Source organism: Euleptes europaea, chromosome 13 (assembly GCF_029931775.1).
Source record: "Euleptes europaea isolate rEulEur1 chromosome 13, rEulEur1.hap1, whole genome shotgun sequence".
Taxonomy (NCBI): domain Eukaryota; kingdom Metazoa; phylum Chordata; class Lepidosauria; order Squamata; family Sphaerodactylidae; genus Euleptes; species Euleptes europaea.
This window is the reverse complement of record NC_079324.1, coordinates 50,816,318-50,830,468: the sequence shown is the minus strand read 5'-3', so window position 1 is coordinate 50,830,468 and position 14,151 is coordinate 50,816,318. Positions and strand designations below refer to the sequence as shown.

Here is a 14,151-nt window from a genome sequence, read left to right as displayed (position 1 = left end):
GAGCACGGCAACCTCTGATGGTTGGAAAAGGCAAGCATAATCAAAAGGAAGACCCGGAGCAGTCGGTGGGGGTGACCGCGGGGAAACGTCCCTGCATAAAAGGCCATGGTGGTCTCCCAGTGACTCTGTTCAACTACCCATCAGGGCTTGTGTATAGTTCATGGTTAGGGTTGCCAACCTCCAGGTGGTGAGCAAAACAAAAATAAAGGCACCTCCGTGCCTATACCAAATAGGTTTATTAGTGGCTAAATCAGTATGATACCATTTTAAATAATATATTTATATGTAGGATGCAATGTGGGGCTGAAGAAACGAATGTGAAATGGCCGTCCCTTAGCTTTTGGATTTATACCTACTATTGGATATCCTGCTGAACTGATTAATTTTGAAACTCAGAAGAGGACTTTTTGCCTCCAGATACACACCAATAGACTGTTTCATGCTTACTTGTATATTTGTATATAACCAATCAGTTGCTAAGCTTTCACGTTGTACACTTGTTTTGTTCTTTCCATCTTCATTACTCATTATAGACGTGTTTTTTGCAACCTGTTTATGTGCATTTGTGTACCACTTTCCCGTGCTAACCTCCAGGTGGTGGCAGAAGATCTCCTGCTATTACAACTGATCTCCAGCTGACAGAGATCAGTTTGCCGCTTTAGCGATAGGACTGTATGGCATTGAAGTTTCTCCCCTCTCAAACCCCGCCCTCCTTAGGCTCCTCCCCAAAAACCTCATGCGGATGGCAAAGAAGGACCTGGCAACTAGGGTTGCCAACTGCCAGGTAGTAGCAGGAGATCTCTCACAGAGAGGCACTCGAATTAGCGGAATCACCTCTGGGTTAGAGGATTTCCCTGTCTGAAGACCTGATCTGGGGTAGCAGATCTGCTTCGCTATAGGAGCGCCTGTTTGCCTCCACCTAGGTTCTGCTGTTTAGGGTTGCCAGCTTCGGGTCAGGAAATACCTGGAGATTTTGGCGGTAGAGCCTGGGGCGGGCGCGGTTTGGAGAGGGGAGGGACCGCAGCAGGGTATAATGTGAGAGAGTCCACCCTCCAAAGCAGACATTTTCTCCCGGGGAACTGATCTGGGTCACCTGGAGAGACACTGTAATAGTGGGAGATCTTCAGGTGCTACCTGGAGGTTGGCAACCCTACTGCTGGTACATTTGTCAACGAAGCAAACACTACCTAAAAAAACCCTCAATTCGACAATGCTTTCTCCTGCAAAGGGAACCAGCCCAGGAAGACCCTACCCCTGTAACTTCTCACTGCTGTGAGAGTAACGACAGGAAGGATTTTCCAAACCCATAAATTCATTTTTGACAAATGAACAGCAAAAGCAGATTAACCTTTTTTTTTTTTTTTGGTTAATCCTTATAATGGTTTTAGAATCTCCTTACCCAATAAGAAGGGGGCCCCTTTCTTTTCTCTTTATCCAGATCTACATTGTCTCCATCTTGTCTACATTTTCTCCACCTCTCGTGTTGTCTTTCCCCCCTTCTTTTCTAATATGGAATAGCTTATAGATCTTATCTCAGTAAACACAACATCAATAAATCCCTGCTTCTTATTGCCCTTTTCAGTAACCGGCCTGCCAAGAAGTGCCTGACGATGGGGATTTGATTACCAGCCCTTATCAAAAGTCCTCTCGGTGAAATCTGGGTCTTAAATCCCATAATTCTTTGATAAAAGAAGCATTACCAGTCTATTTTCCAAAGTGAAAGGTAGGGGGAGAATGAAAGAAAGCAATCAGCGCAGAGGCTAATAGGCTAAGCGCAGAGGTCCCGGTGTGGCGGGAGAGGTGGGGATGGTGAAGCCAAGCGGGCTGGAGGGGAGAAAACCCTTTTGTCCCAGACGGGCTGGCAAAGGAATTAATCTGCTTCAGGTCGCTAAAACTGTTGCTAACACCATAAAAGGCCACCGTCCGCTTTCGGGCGCGGAGGGATCCAAAGCCATTCCCCCCAAAAGTGTACTTTTTTCCTCACAGGTTGCATCTTTGAAGCTGACCCCCCACCCCCCAAAAGTGCTCCTACTACAGCTGTTTATTTCAGTGGCATCTGGGTGTTCAAGCTGATGTTCTCCGTGCGGGGATGTGCATCCCCTGGCCTAGATAGAATGAGAGGAGGAGGAGAAGAGTTGGTTTTTATATGCCGACTTTCTCTGCCACTTAAAAAAAGGTAAAGGACCCCTGTGCAAGCACCGGGTCATTCCTGACCCATGGGGTGACGTCAAGGGAGAATCAAACTGGCTTACAATCACCTTCCCTTCCCCTCCCCACAGCAGACACCCTGTGGGGTAGGTGGGGCTGAGAGAGCTCTAAGAGAACTGTGACTAGCCCAAGGTCACCCAGCTGGCTTCATGTGGAGGAGCGGGGAAACCAACCCGGTTCACCAGATTAGAGTTTGCCGTTCATACCAGATCCCTCTTCGCCACCAGCGGGAGGTTTTTGGGGTGGAGCCTGAGGAGGGTGGGGTGTGGGGAGGGGAGGGACTTCAATGCCATAGAGTCCAATTGTCAAAGCAGCCATTTTCTCCAGGGGAACGGATCTCTATCGGCTGAAGATCAGGTGTAATAGCAGGAGATCTCCAGCTAGTACCTGGAGGTTGGCAACCCTAGCCGCTCATGTGGAGGAGTGGGGAATCAAACCCAGTTCTCCAGATTAGAGTCCACTGTTCCAGACCACTGCTCTTAACCACTACACCATGCTGGCTCTTTCCAGCAAATTGGTCAAAAGCGATGCTTCCAAGTTTCTCCCCCAAGGAGGATTCTGGAGATGGGAATTACCTCCTCTGGTTTCCAAACAGGAGCTGATGCATTTAGAAGCCTAACTTTAAAAAAGCAACAATAAGGGCTTTTGCCTATTGTGCTATGCTAGCATGGTTTGATTTCCTTTTGTTTACTCTCATTTTTCCACTCCTCTACCTTGCTCATTTTATTCTAGTTTTGTCCCACTGTGCACTGTTAATTGGATTGCTCTGAGTGATATGGGTTTGGCGCTTAATTCCTGGGTGTGCACAGGCCTCAGTTAGATTGGGACCATGGCTTGTGGGGAGAGGGGCTTAAGCCCGCCCCTCTTCCCTGTTTGAAACAGCCCCAAGGAGCCACTATTTGCTGCATTTGGGAAACCTATATATAGCCCATCAGGGAACACATAGACCCCCAACAGGGCAAATAACAGCTCCTGGGGCTGTTTTGCATTGGGGAAAAGATGTGGGAGAGACGGCCTATGCTCCCTTTTGCCATGTGCCATGCTCAGGGTTGCCAGGTCCCCTTTTGGCCACTGGCAGGGGATGGGGGGCATATCCAAGTTGGGAAACTCCTGGAGATTTGAGGATAGAGTAGGGTTGCCAGCTCTGAGGATGGAAATAACCGGAGATTTATGGGGTGGAGCCTGAGGAGGGCAGGTTTTGGAGAATGGAGGGGCTTCAATGGGTATAATGCCATAGAATCCACCTTCCAAAGTGGCCATTTCCTCCAGGTGAACAGATTGGTATCTGTCACCTGGAGATCAGTTGTAATAGCGGGGGAGATCGCCAGCCGCCACCTGGTGGCTGTCAACCCTAGAATGGAGCCTGGGGAGGACAGGGACCTCAGTGGGGTACAATGCCATAGAGTCCACCCTCCAAAGCATCCGTTTTCTCCAGGGGAACTGATCTCTGTAGTCAGGAGATAGGCTGTAATGCCGGGGGATCCCCAGGTCCCACCTAGAGGCTGGCATCCCTAGCTGCGCTCCTTATTTGTACTGAGCTCCCATACACCTGGGAATCGGGTCCTGAGCACTGAACTCAAAGTGTACTTCTGATTGACAGGACCTGGGGTGGATGTGTAGGGACCACAAGAACTTTGTAATGTGTGACTTGGCTCTCAGCTGAGTGGGACTCAAGCATGATGGTGGGTCACCCATTCCCCATTTCATACCCAGTCGATGGCAGTCGGAAGCTGGAAAGATAGAGCCTGTCAGCCAGAGCTGGATCCAGGCAGACTGAGGTATGTCTGGTGTCTTCCCTTCCTTCCTCTGATGGAGGAAGGGATCGATGGCAACTGGGAGCAAATATGCTCCAGTTGTCATCTTCAACATCCAAGCAAATCAGAATACCAGCCAGGCTGAATGCCAAAATTCAGCTTCGCTTAACTCAACACTCCACTTGACAATTCTGAGACATCCTCTCATACCATTTTTTAGAACATTGTTAGAGATGGTCCATCTCTGACTTTCCCAGGCAAGCAGGCTAGGGTCGGGGCAGGAGGCTTCCACCAAAAAGGCCTGAGTTTGGACAAAGGAAAATGGGGGGAGTGATAGGGATAATACATACAGGAAGGTCAGCACTGTCTACTCGGACTGACGACGCCTCTCTAGGATCTCAGGTAAGAGGGCCTTCATATCACCTGACCCTTTTAGCTGGCCAGGGACTGAACCTGCATGCCAAGCAAATGTTCTACCACTGAACCCAAACCAGAGTCTTCTTAGTTGTGGCTTCCCAATTGTCAAACGCTTTCTCCATTCAATTAACAGTAGTGCTTACTCCTGGCCTCTGGCAACAGGGGCCGACGTCTTGCACTGGGGGGAAAGCACCATCGTTAGTCTGCATTTTTCTCCCCCTCCCATACACCATCGTCTGTGGGGCAATTTTTTATCAAAACAAATTAAAATTAATTGCTTAGATGAAACATTAGGTGTCTGGGGCACTCCAACGTTTGCTCAATCTCTCCTGCCTTCTTCCACCATTATGCAGGACTAGAATCTAGGAGACCCAGGTTCGAATCCCCACTGCCGTGGAGGCTTACAAGGTGACCTTGGGCCAGACACACACGCTCAGCCCTAACCTACCTCGCAGGATTGTTGTGAGGGTAAAATGGAGGAGTGGAGAACACTTTGGGTTCCCATTGGGGAGAAAGGCAGGGTATAAATGAAGTAAATATATATATATATTTTAATCCTTCATGAGCAGAACAAATACCTTTAATTTTGATAATCTCGTCAGGCATCATAGCCATTTTGTAATTTTGACAGTCTCACTGGGCCAGGACAATCTTGTGTATATATTATACATACAATCTATTATTGGCCAATGTCACGACGTACAATTTCTCTTGTTCTCTGAGAAGCAAATAAATTGGCTTTCAGGAAAATACCACATTTTGCAAAGGGTTTTTTGCTGCCGCGGTGTTGATTTCTGTTTTCTATTATCAAGCTAAACTCCCCCCGCCATGCACACAATACTGTGTGATATGACAGTTCTCTTTTGATGGGAAGGCTTTCATTTGGCCAAAGAAAAGGATAATTTGCTTCCCCCTTTTAAAGGAGTTAATCCTTCTGGGCCATTTCTAGGCCCGAGAAACAGCTATTCTCCCCCTGTCTTGAACTGGAGGCTTCGGACACAATGGGTATCATAACCACCTCAAATCTACACTCGAGATGGAGAAATCAGATTTCCTTCCAGAGTCATTTCTGTAGGATTAGCTAAATCTTAGATCCACACTAACCCTTCACAAAGCTGTCAAGATTAGTTAGAATTTATTTTATTCCAGGCAAGGGGTTTAAGGTTTTCTTTCTCAAAAGGATTATATAGATATATACGTGTATATTAGGGTGGTCTTGGTTATAAAGCAGCAGGCTTAGGTGGGTGGAGAGGGTAAGGGGGGGTGGAGTAGCTGGGTGTTCTTGTTTGTCTGGGAGTATATAACAAATGGCATGGGCGCTGGAATACAAACCACCAGCCGCCATAAGCAACGGGACAGTGAGTTCAGCCGGGCATGAGTGCGGTTTTGAATACGTCGCCCGGCACCCCTTTCCTAAAAACAGGTCCCTTGCAGAAAGCAACCGCCTCTTGGTGTTGTGAGCCGAGGGGTCCCTCGGCGGGGGTCCCTTGGCCAGGATGGCTGCAGAAACTCCTTCCGATATCGATCTCGGGAAGAGAAGTCTGAAAAAGCCTTGCTCGTTCACCATCGAGAACATCCTGTCCGGCTCGGCAGAGAGGAGGCCCCAGGTGCTTCTCCCGTTCTGCTTCCGAGGGATCTTGGACTGTGAGCCCCGAGGGCTCTGCACGCTGGGGGCCACCGCGGCTGGCTCTCTGCAGGAAGAAGAGGAGGGCGAAGAGGCGGAGATGGACTTTGGACAGTGCGGCTGCTGCTGCTGTTCGCACAGCAGCGCTCACTCCTGGCAGGAGACGTCGAACTGGCTGGGTAAGCATTTGCCGTTTGATGGGTCGGTGTGCAAGTGCATTGCGGAGAGCATCAGCGTGCAAAGTAAGGCAGGCAATGGCAGCATGAGGGGCTTCCTACCTTACTGTGTTGAAAAGAGCAAGAGTCCAGTAGCACCTTAAAGACTAACAACATTTCTGGCAGGTTATGAGCTTTCGTGAGCCAGAGCTCACTTCTTCAGATACTTGTTCACTTTTTCAGAGCTGTGGCTCACAAAAGGTCATACCCGGCCAGAAATGTTGCTGGTCTTTAAGGTGCTACTGGACTCTTGCTCTTTTCTGCTGCTGTTGACAGACTAACGTGGCCACCCATCGTGATCTTACTGGGTTGAGTCATAGTTTTTGCAGCTTGGTTGGGCTGGGTCCATTCTCTATGGCTTCTGAGGAGCATCAGAGAATGCGAATCCCCGTTCCCAATGCTGTGAAAGTTGCATGGCTTGCAGCACAATTTACAACACGGTCCTAAGACCATTTTCCTAGGAGTAAACCTTAGGTGTAAGTATGCTATAGCCTGATTTCATCAGATCTTGGAAGCAGGGTTGGTACTTGGATGGGAAACCACTGAGAAAGACTCTGCAGAGGAAGGCAGTGGAAAACCCTTTCTGCTTCTCACTTGCCTTGAAAGCCCCTTGCTGAGTAGGATTCAGAGACCTGCCCCCACCTTGAAATCTGAACTGCATATACTGTCATTTATTTCGTTAGTTAAAGAGCCCCATGGGGCAGAGTGGTAAGCTGCAGTACTGTAGTAAAAAGCTCTGCTCACAACCTGAGTTTGAGGCCAACAGAAGTCACTTTCAGGTAGCCGTCTCAAGGTTGACTCAGCCGTCCATCTTCCAAGTTCGAGTACCCGGCTTGCTGAGAGTAAAGTGTAGATGACTGGGGAAGGCAATGGCAAACCACCCATAAACATAGTCTGCCTAGTAAATGTCATGATGTGACATCACCCCATGGGTCAGGAATGACCCGGTGCTTGCACAGCGGACTACCTTTACCTTTTAAAGGATTTGCATTCTACATTTCTATCTTTAAAAATAGCTACGGTGGTTTACACAGATATATTGACAGTGTCAAATTATTAACCAGAGCAAAAAGATTCCATCAATATAAATTGCTATATTTTGTAGCACAGGCTTTCCTCCATGGTGCTACGGGAACTGAACACACCTCTCCCCCATTTCACTTTTACAACAGTCCTGTGAGGTAGGTGAACTTGAGTGACTGGCCCAAGGTCACCCCCTGACCTTAATGACTTGAATGGTGGGATTGAACGTAGGACACCTCCGTCCTAGTCTGATACTCTGATGAGTAAGCCATACTTTTTTGTGCAGTGGGGGAAAGGAGAAAGGAAAGAACAAGGATTCATTGCTCTTCCATCTAATAAGCAAGCTGAAATCACAGGACACAATCAATGCAGCATCTTTTATTTGTGTGTGTGTGTGTTAAGTGCCGTCAAGTCGCTTCTGACTCATGGAGACCCTATGAATCAATGTCCTCCAAAACGTCCTATCCTTAACAGCCTTGCTCAGGTCTTGCAAATTGAATGCCGTGGCTTCCTTTATAGAGTCAATCCATCTCTTGTTGGGTCTTCCTCTTTTCTTGCTGCCCTCAACTTTTCCTAGAATGATTGTCTTTTCCAGTGACTCTTTGTCTTCTCATAATGTGACCAAAGTATGACAGCCTCAGTTTAGTCATTTAAACTTCTAGGGTCAGTTCAGGCTTGATTTGATCTATAACCCACTGATTTTTTTTTTTTTTTTTACAGTCCACGGTATCCGTAACACTCTCCTCCAACACCACATTTCAAAGGGATCTACTTTCTTCCTATCAGCTATCTTTTATTAGGACCAACCCAACGGCACATAACAGTGTGCATGCTTCCAAGTTCACCAGAAGCATTTTATAGCACTTTCATGCTGAGGAACCTTCCCATGTGTCATTGCCATTCATAGGTTTATGCTTTCCCCCCCAGTGTTAATTTCTCTGTATACCTTTTCAGTTAGCACAGAAGATGCTCCTCCACTTACCTGCAGACATGGTGACATTTACAGCCCGGCAACAAAGTCATATTTTTGTCCTGCTTGCTGTCAAACTGATCAGGGTCACGAGGAAGTATCCTCGGTTTTCCCAAATCCAATCATCAAGCAAAGGAAGGATGGCGAAACTGACTGAGATCTTTGGTACAGAGCAGAGGTTTAAAAAAAAGGTGGGGGGGAGGAAGAATCCATTCCCAAATGTGTACTCTGCGAGGACATGGTGAAGAACTTAAATATGGCCTTCAGATAGAATGCATCCATTTGCAAGTGATACAGAAATTCAAGGATGAACAATTGTACATTCATATCCTTGCACTGCCATTAATTGTTTAAAAAAACCCTGATCAGTGCACATTCACATGTCTCTCTGTCCCACACGCACACCATCAAGGGAAAACAGCGCTTTAGGTGGTACATGTGAAATTTTCCTTTTTGTTTCTTTGGGATTCTTTGTGGACCGCCACACAGTTATGTATGCAAAGGACTCTTAACCATGGGCCTGTGTGAATGGAAGTGAGTGGGAAACTGTAAATGTCCAAGGGTGTAAATATTGGGAAGATTTTGTGTTCGTTCGCAGTGATCAAAGTCTACAGACGCACCAGGACTCTTTCTCTGTGACTATTGCTAAATGCTCCTTCGACATAACAGAAAAGCACAAGTCACCTGTTGTTTACCTGGGTCAAGGTTGTGTCTGCATCAGATCTCACTGTGAATTTATTCTTATTAGAATCATAGAATCACAGAGTTGGAAGGGACCACCAGGGTCATCTAGTCCAACCCCCTGCACAATGCACAACTACCTCCCCCACACACACCCAGTGCCCAGAAGATGGCCAAGATGCCCCCCTCCTATGAAGTGCCCAAGTTCATAGAATCAGCATTGCTGACAGATGGCCATCTAGCCTCTGCTTAAAAACCTCCTTGAAGGAGAGCTTACCACCTCCCGAGGAAGCCTGTTCCACCGAGGAACCGCTCTAACTGTTAGTAAATTCTTCCTAATGTCTAGATGGAAATTCTTCTGATGGTTCTGGTCTGACCTTCTGGGGCAACAGAAAACAACTCGGCACCAACCTCTATATGACAGTCTTTATCATGACAACCTCTATATTAATAACCAAACCACCTTTTCCATGCTCCTTTCTGTCAACCGATATTTTTGTAGTGTTAGTATAATTGTAAGAGCCCTTGGAGATGTTATAATTTCTGTTATCATTTCCCAACATGAAACCTTGTAAATGGGTCACTTGTTTTGCTTTGGTCCCAGAATCAAACGTGACCCGTTCCGAATCTTCCTCTTAGCAGACACAAGGTTCTCCTGGCCCATGAGGCTTTTCCATCCCCTCGGCAGGCCGTGCAAGAACACCCGGGGGAGCCCGAGCGAGCTGCAAACGTTCCACCAGATCCAGCGGCGGACTCGCCGCCACCGCACCATCTTTACCGAGGACCAGCTGCAAGCCCTGGAAGCCCTCTTCCGTCAGAACCAGTACCCAGATGTCATCACTAGAGAACACCTGGCCAACCGTATCCACTTGAAGGAAGAAAGAGTCGAGGTGAGGTTCTGTTTCACATGAACACATGAAGCTGCCTTATACTGAATCAGAACTTTGGTCCATCAAAATCAGTATTGTCTACTCTAACCGGCAGCAGCTCTCCAGGGTTCCAGGCAGAGGTCTTTCACATCACCCTCTTTCCTAGTCCCTTTAACTGGAGATGCTGGGGATTGAACCTGGGACCTTCTGCATGCCAAGCAGAGGCTCTACCACCGAGCCACAGCCCCTCCCCCTTAATTTCACCATCGGGTGTAAAGGAAAGAATGAAGAAGCAGCTTCAGTTCCAGTGTTGGATCTACAAATGAAGTGAAGCAGAACTGTTTTGCGCAGGCGTTACAAAATAGCTTTACTGAAAACAGTTTTTAATTTAAATTCACTGGCTTATGATGGTGGGTTTACTGATGTTAGATTGTCGGCTTTGGTATGGGTAGAGTTTTAATTGGCCTGTCTTTAAAAAATTCTGTTCTGTAAATTGTCTTGAAGTCAATCGAGTAAAGAAAGGCAATATAAAAATATTCTAATAAATAAATAGACGTGGGAGAAGTGAAGCTCTCGTCTCATTAACCAACAGGGTCTCGTGGCATAGTGTTTAGATTGTCAAAGTAAGATATGGGAAATCCTGGGTTCAGATCCCCATTTCTGCCATGAAACGAAGTGGGTGACCTTGGCCCAGTCATTCTCTCTCAAGCCAGTCTACCTCACCAGGTTGTTGTGAGGTTAAAGTAGAAGAAGAGAGAAATGCACACTGAATTCCTTGGATGAAGGATGATGAAAAATGTGGTAGACAGAATATCCAACAACTTCCATTTGAATTCCTAACCTGTGATTTGAGATTTATACTGGATTGGGGTTGGTGACAATACTTAAATATTGTATTTGTTGGGCTTTTTCATGTTTTTCAAAGGGTAAATTACTCTCATCCTAGAAGTACAATGACGTAAAAACTGTCCCCAAAAGTATTTTCCATGACACCCCCTTACCCCCTTCGTAGTGCACATGCAATTGCTACAAATAGAAATTTGAAAAGAGGGAAGAGCTGATCTTCAACCCTGAATATCTTTGAGCCAGCATGGTGTAGTTGTTAAGAGCGGTGGAACATTCTAGATTCTCCCTCAGTGGATTTAAGTGTGTCTAACTCTTGATCCGTTTGTAGATATGACATTTCATTTCACTTCCCTTTATGTGACACACAGGTTTGGTTTAAAAATCGCCGAGCCAAGTGGCGACATCAGAAAAGAGCATCGGCGTCTGCACTCCTTCTCCAAGGCTCCAAGAAGTCTTCCGAGGGAAACGGCTGAAAACGAGCGGTCGTCTGGCTGTCCAGCATCGATTTCGGCCATTTAACAGTAGGATGGATTCAGAAAAAGAGGGACAGAGACAGAAAGCAGAAGATAATGACTGTGGTTGTTAGATAGCACATGAGACATGGAAGAAGATACTATTTTTTTCCTCTCAGTTCATCCCATTGCAAGAAATACAAATGAACTTTAAGTCATGTTTGACTCTCCAGGACATAAATCCTTTCCACCCAAACAAGCAAAGTGTGTTCAAATTGTATCGTGCTTTGGGGCAAGATTGACAACTGAAGGCTGGGGGTGGCTTTTTTCAGGCCCAGACAAGCTCCCGGAGTGGCCTTTCACACCCAACTCAAATTATTACATCATATTTAAAGCTAGATATAGATACTTTTAGGATCTACACTCTATCCCTTTCTAAATTTGAGGCTCAAACACTCAGAACGCCCCCAGGAGGGGCAATTACTTGGAGATTCACTGAACAGCCTCCATGGAAAAGACTGAGTGGTTAGATCCTGCAGGGAGGCTGGCAAAAACTGCGGAGTCAGTGAAGCCATATCACACTCACAAAAATGGTAGGGAAAGACAGATGAAGATTGTTGTGCTGGAGTTGGACTGTAGAGTATGCCCAAATGTTCATAGAGGGCATTGTGCCACTCAACATCACTCACGTTACAGACAACTAGGGTTGCCAGGTCCCTCTTCACAACCGGCGGGAGATTTTGGGGGTGGAGCCTGAGGAGGGTGGGGTTTGGGGAGGGGAGGGACTTCAATGCTATAGAGTCCAATGGCCAAAGCGGCCATTTTTCTCCAGGTGAACTGATCTCTATCGGCTGGAGATCAGTTGAATTAGCAGGAGATCGCCTGGCAGTTCGCAACCCTACGGACAACAGCCAAGACACACCTGTGCCCTGGATGCATCAAATATCCATTGACAAGGAGCTAGTGCAGTGTGGTGGTTTGGAGTGGTGGACTCTGATCTGGATAACAGGGTTTGATTCCCCACTCCACCACATGAGCGGTGGACGCTAATCTAGTGAACTGGGTTGGTTTCCCCACTCCTACGCATAAGGCCAGCTGGGTGACCTTGGGCTAGTCACAGTTCTCTTAGAGCTCTCTTAGCCCCAGGGTGTCTGTTGTGTGGAGGGGAAGGTGATTGTAAGCAGGTTTGAGTCTTCCTTAAGTGGGAGAGAAAGTCGGCATATAAAAACCAACTCTTCTTCTTGTATTGTCTGAATCTCATCTCCCCAGTTGCAATATTTTATTTATTTGTTTATTTACTTCATTGATACATTGCCTCACCCCTCCCTCCAAAGCAACTTGCATTGTTGTCCTTTCCTCTGTTTTATCCTCACAGTAACCCTGTGATGTAGGTTAGGCTGAGAATGTGTGATTGGCCCAAGGTCACTCAGCAAGCAGAGTGGGGATTCAGATCTGCGTTTCCCAAATCCTAGTCTGACACTGACCACTACACCATACTGCTTGTGGGGGAAGGGATAGTTAAAAGTCTATTCCAGCCATCTAAACCTCCCTCCTTGAAGGGAAGAGACAGAGGTGCCCTATTTCCTTACCTCCATGGGTGGGAATATTGTAAAACAATATATTTTTATCTTGCCTCTACACATCTGGTGTACACCGTTGTGTAGCAGCGACTTCAGCTCATGAACAAATTTCTTTTACAAAGAGTTCAACCCTAGATGTAGTTATTATTGGGAGTAAATTCCATTGTTCAGTAGAAGCTTTTTTGTGCACAGATGACCACACAGCTGCAGTTTTATTCACATGTACTTGGCAGCAAATTTTATTTATTTAGAAACCAGAGAGATTTATTTCTAAATAAAATTCAAAAATCAGTGGCCACAGCCATTAGGAGAAACAGACAAAAACAAGATAATAAGAAAAACAAGAACAGGCTATCAGCTGCCATGCAATTAGAAAGCTACGAAATCCATGGCATCTGTACAATATGCAATCTGCTGATGCTCAGCTGCAAGTTCCTCTATATGCAGAAGTTTGGCTTCTGGCAAAACACAACAAAGCCTTTTTGATTATGACTGTGGAATGCTCCACCCCACCCCCATTAAGCATGCTTGGCTTCTTGTCTTTTAGCATCTAGGAGGCGAATAAAAACTTTATGCATTCAGCAAACATCTGATTGAGGACCGCGGGGTAACTTTTCTGCTCTTTGATAAGAGGCTGTATATTAATCAGCTCCTGTATGGTTGGAAGGGTCCCCCAGGGTCATCTAGTCCAACCCCCTGCACAATGCAGGAAATTCACAACTACCCACCCCCACCCCCAGTGACCAGAAGATGGCCAAGATGCCCTCCCTCACCTGAGCCTTCTCATTAGGGTTACCAACTTCAGGTTGGGAACTACCTGGAGGTTTTGGGGGTGGAGGCTGAAGAGGGCGAGGTTTGGAGAGGGACTTCAACGCCATAGAGTTCAATGGTCAATGAGGTCATTTTCTCCAGGGGAACTGCTCTCTATCACTGCTCTCTATCACCTGGAGATTACAAGCAACAAAAGCGTACCAAACAGAACAGTTAAGTAACACCAGTTAAGGAATTATTTAGTACGCACCACTTACTCAAGTTACCTGCATGTAAATATTTTCTTTTAAGAGGAAAAACTTTAATGTGTATAACAAAATACAAGATATTGTCGAAGGCTTTCACGGTCAGAGTTCATTGGTTCTTGTAGGTTATCCGGGCTGTGTGACCGTGGTCTTGGTATTTTCTTTCCTATAGGAAAGAAAATACCAAGACCACGGTCACACAGCCCGGATAACCTACAAGAACCAAAATACAAGATAATCCACCATACATACATACATACATACATACATACATATATATATGTGTGTGTGTGTGTGTGTGTGTCATATACTAATTATAGGATAATATTAACATACACAATTTATGCCCAATGTTGGTAATGCTCCTATAATTCCATTAGAACCAAAATACAAGATACCGGTAATCCACCATACATATATATATGTGTGCAATATACTAATTACAGAATAATATTAACATACAAAATTTATTTCCTATAGGAAAGAAAATACCGAG

The 14,151-nt window shown here is 46.2% G+C and overlaps 1 protein-coding gene across 1 annotated transcript; it reads left to right on the top strand.

Annotated features, from left to right (window-relative positions):
- The first annotated feature begins 5,875 nt into the window (after positions 1-5,875).
- On the top strand, positions 5,876-11,080 carry GSC2 (goosecoid homeobox 2). Its single transcript, XM_056859070.1, has 3 exons — positions 5,876-6,245; positions 9,535-9,782; positions 10,976-11,080. The coding sequence occupies exons 1-3, from the start codon at positions 5,876-5,878 to the stop codon at positions 11,078-11,080; spliced, it is 723 nt and encodes a 240-aa protein (XP_056715048.1).
- Positions 11,081-14,151: the final 3,071 nt, after the last annotated feature.

Bases quoted from the DNA above. Each gene is read 5' to 3' on its own strand.
- GSC2 (XM_056859070.1), top strand. From the start codon at position 5,876: ATGGCTGCAGAAACTCCTTCCGATATCGATCTCGGGAAGAGAAGTCTG. The intron at 6,246-9,534 runs GTAAGGCAGGCA...TCCTCTTAGCAG, and splicing joins GGAGAGCATCAGCGTGCAAA to ACACAAGGTTCTCCTGGCCC. The intron at 9,783-10,975 runs GTGAGGTTCTGT...TGTGACACACAG, and splicing joins TGAAGGAAGAAAGAGTCGAG to GTTTGGTTTAAAAATCGCCG.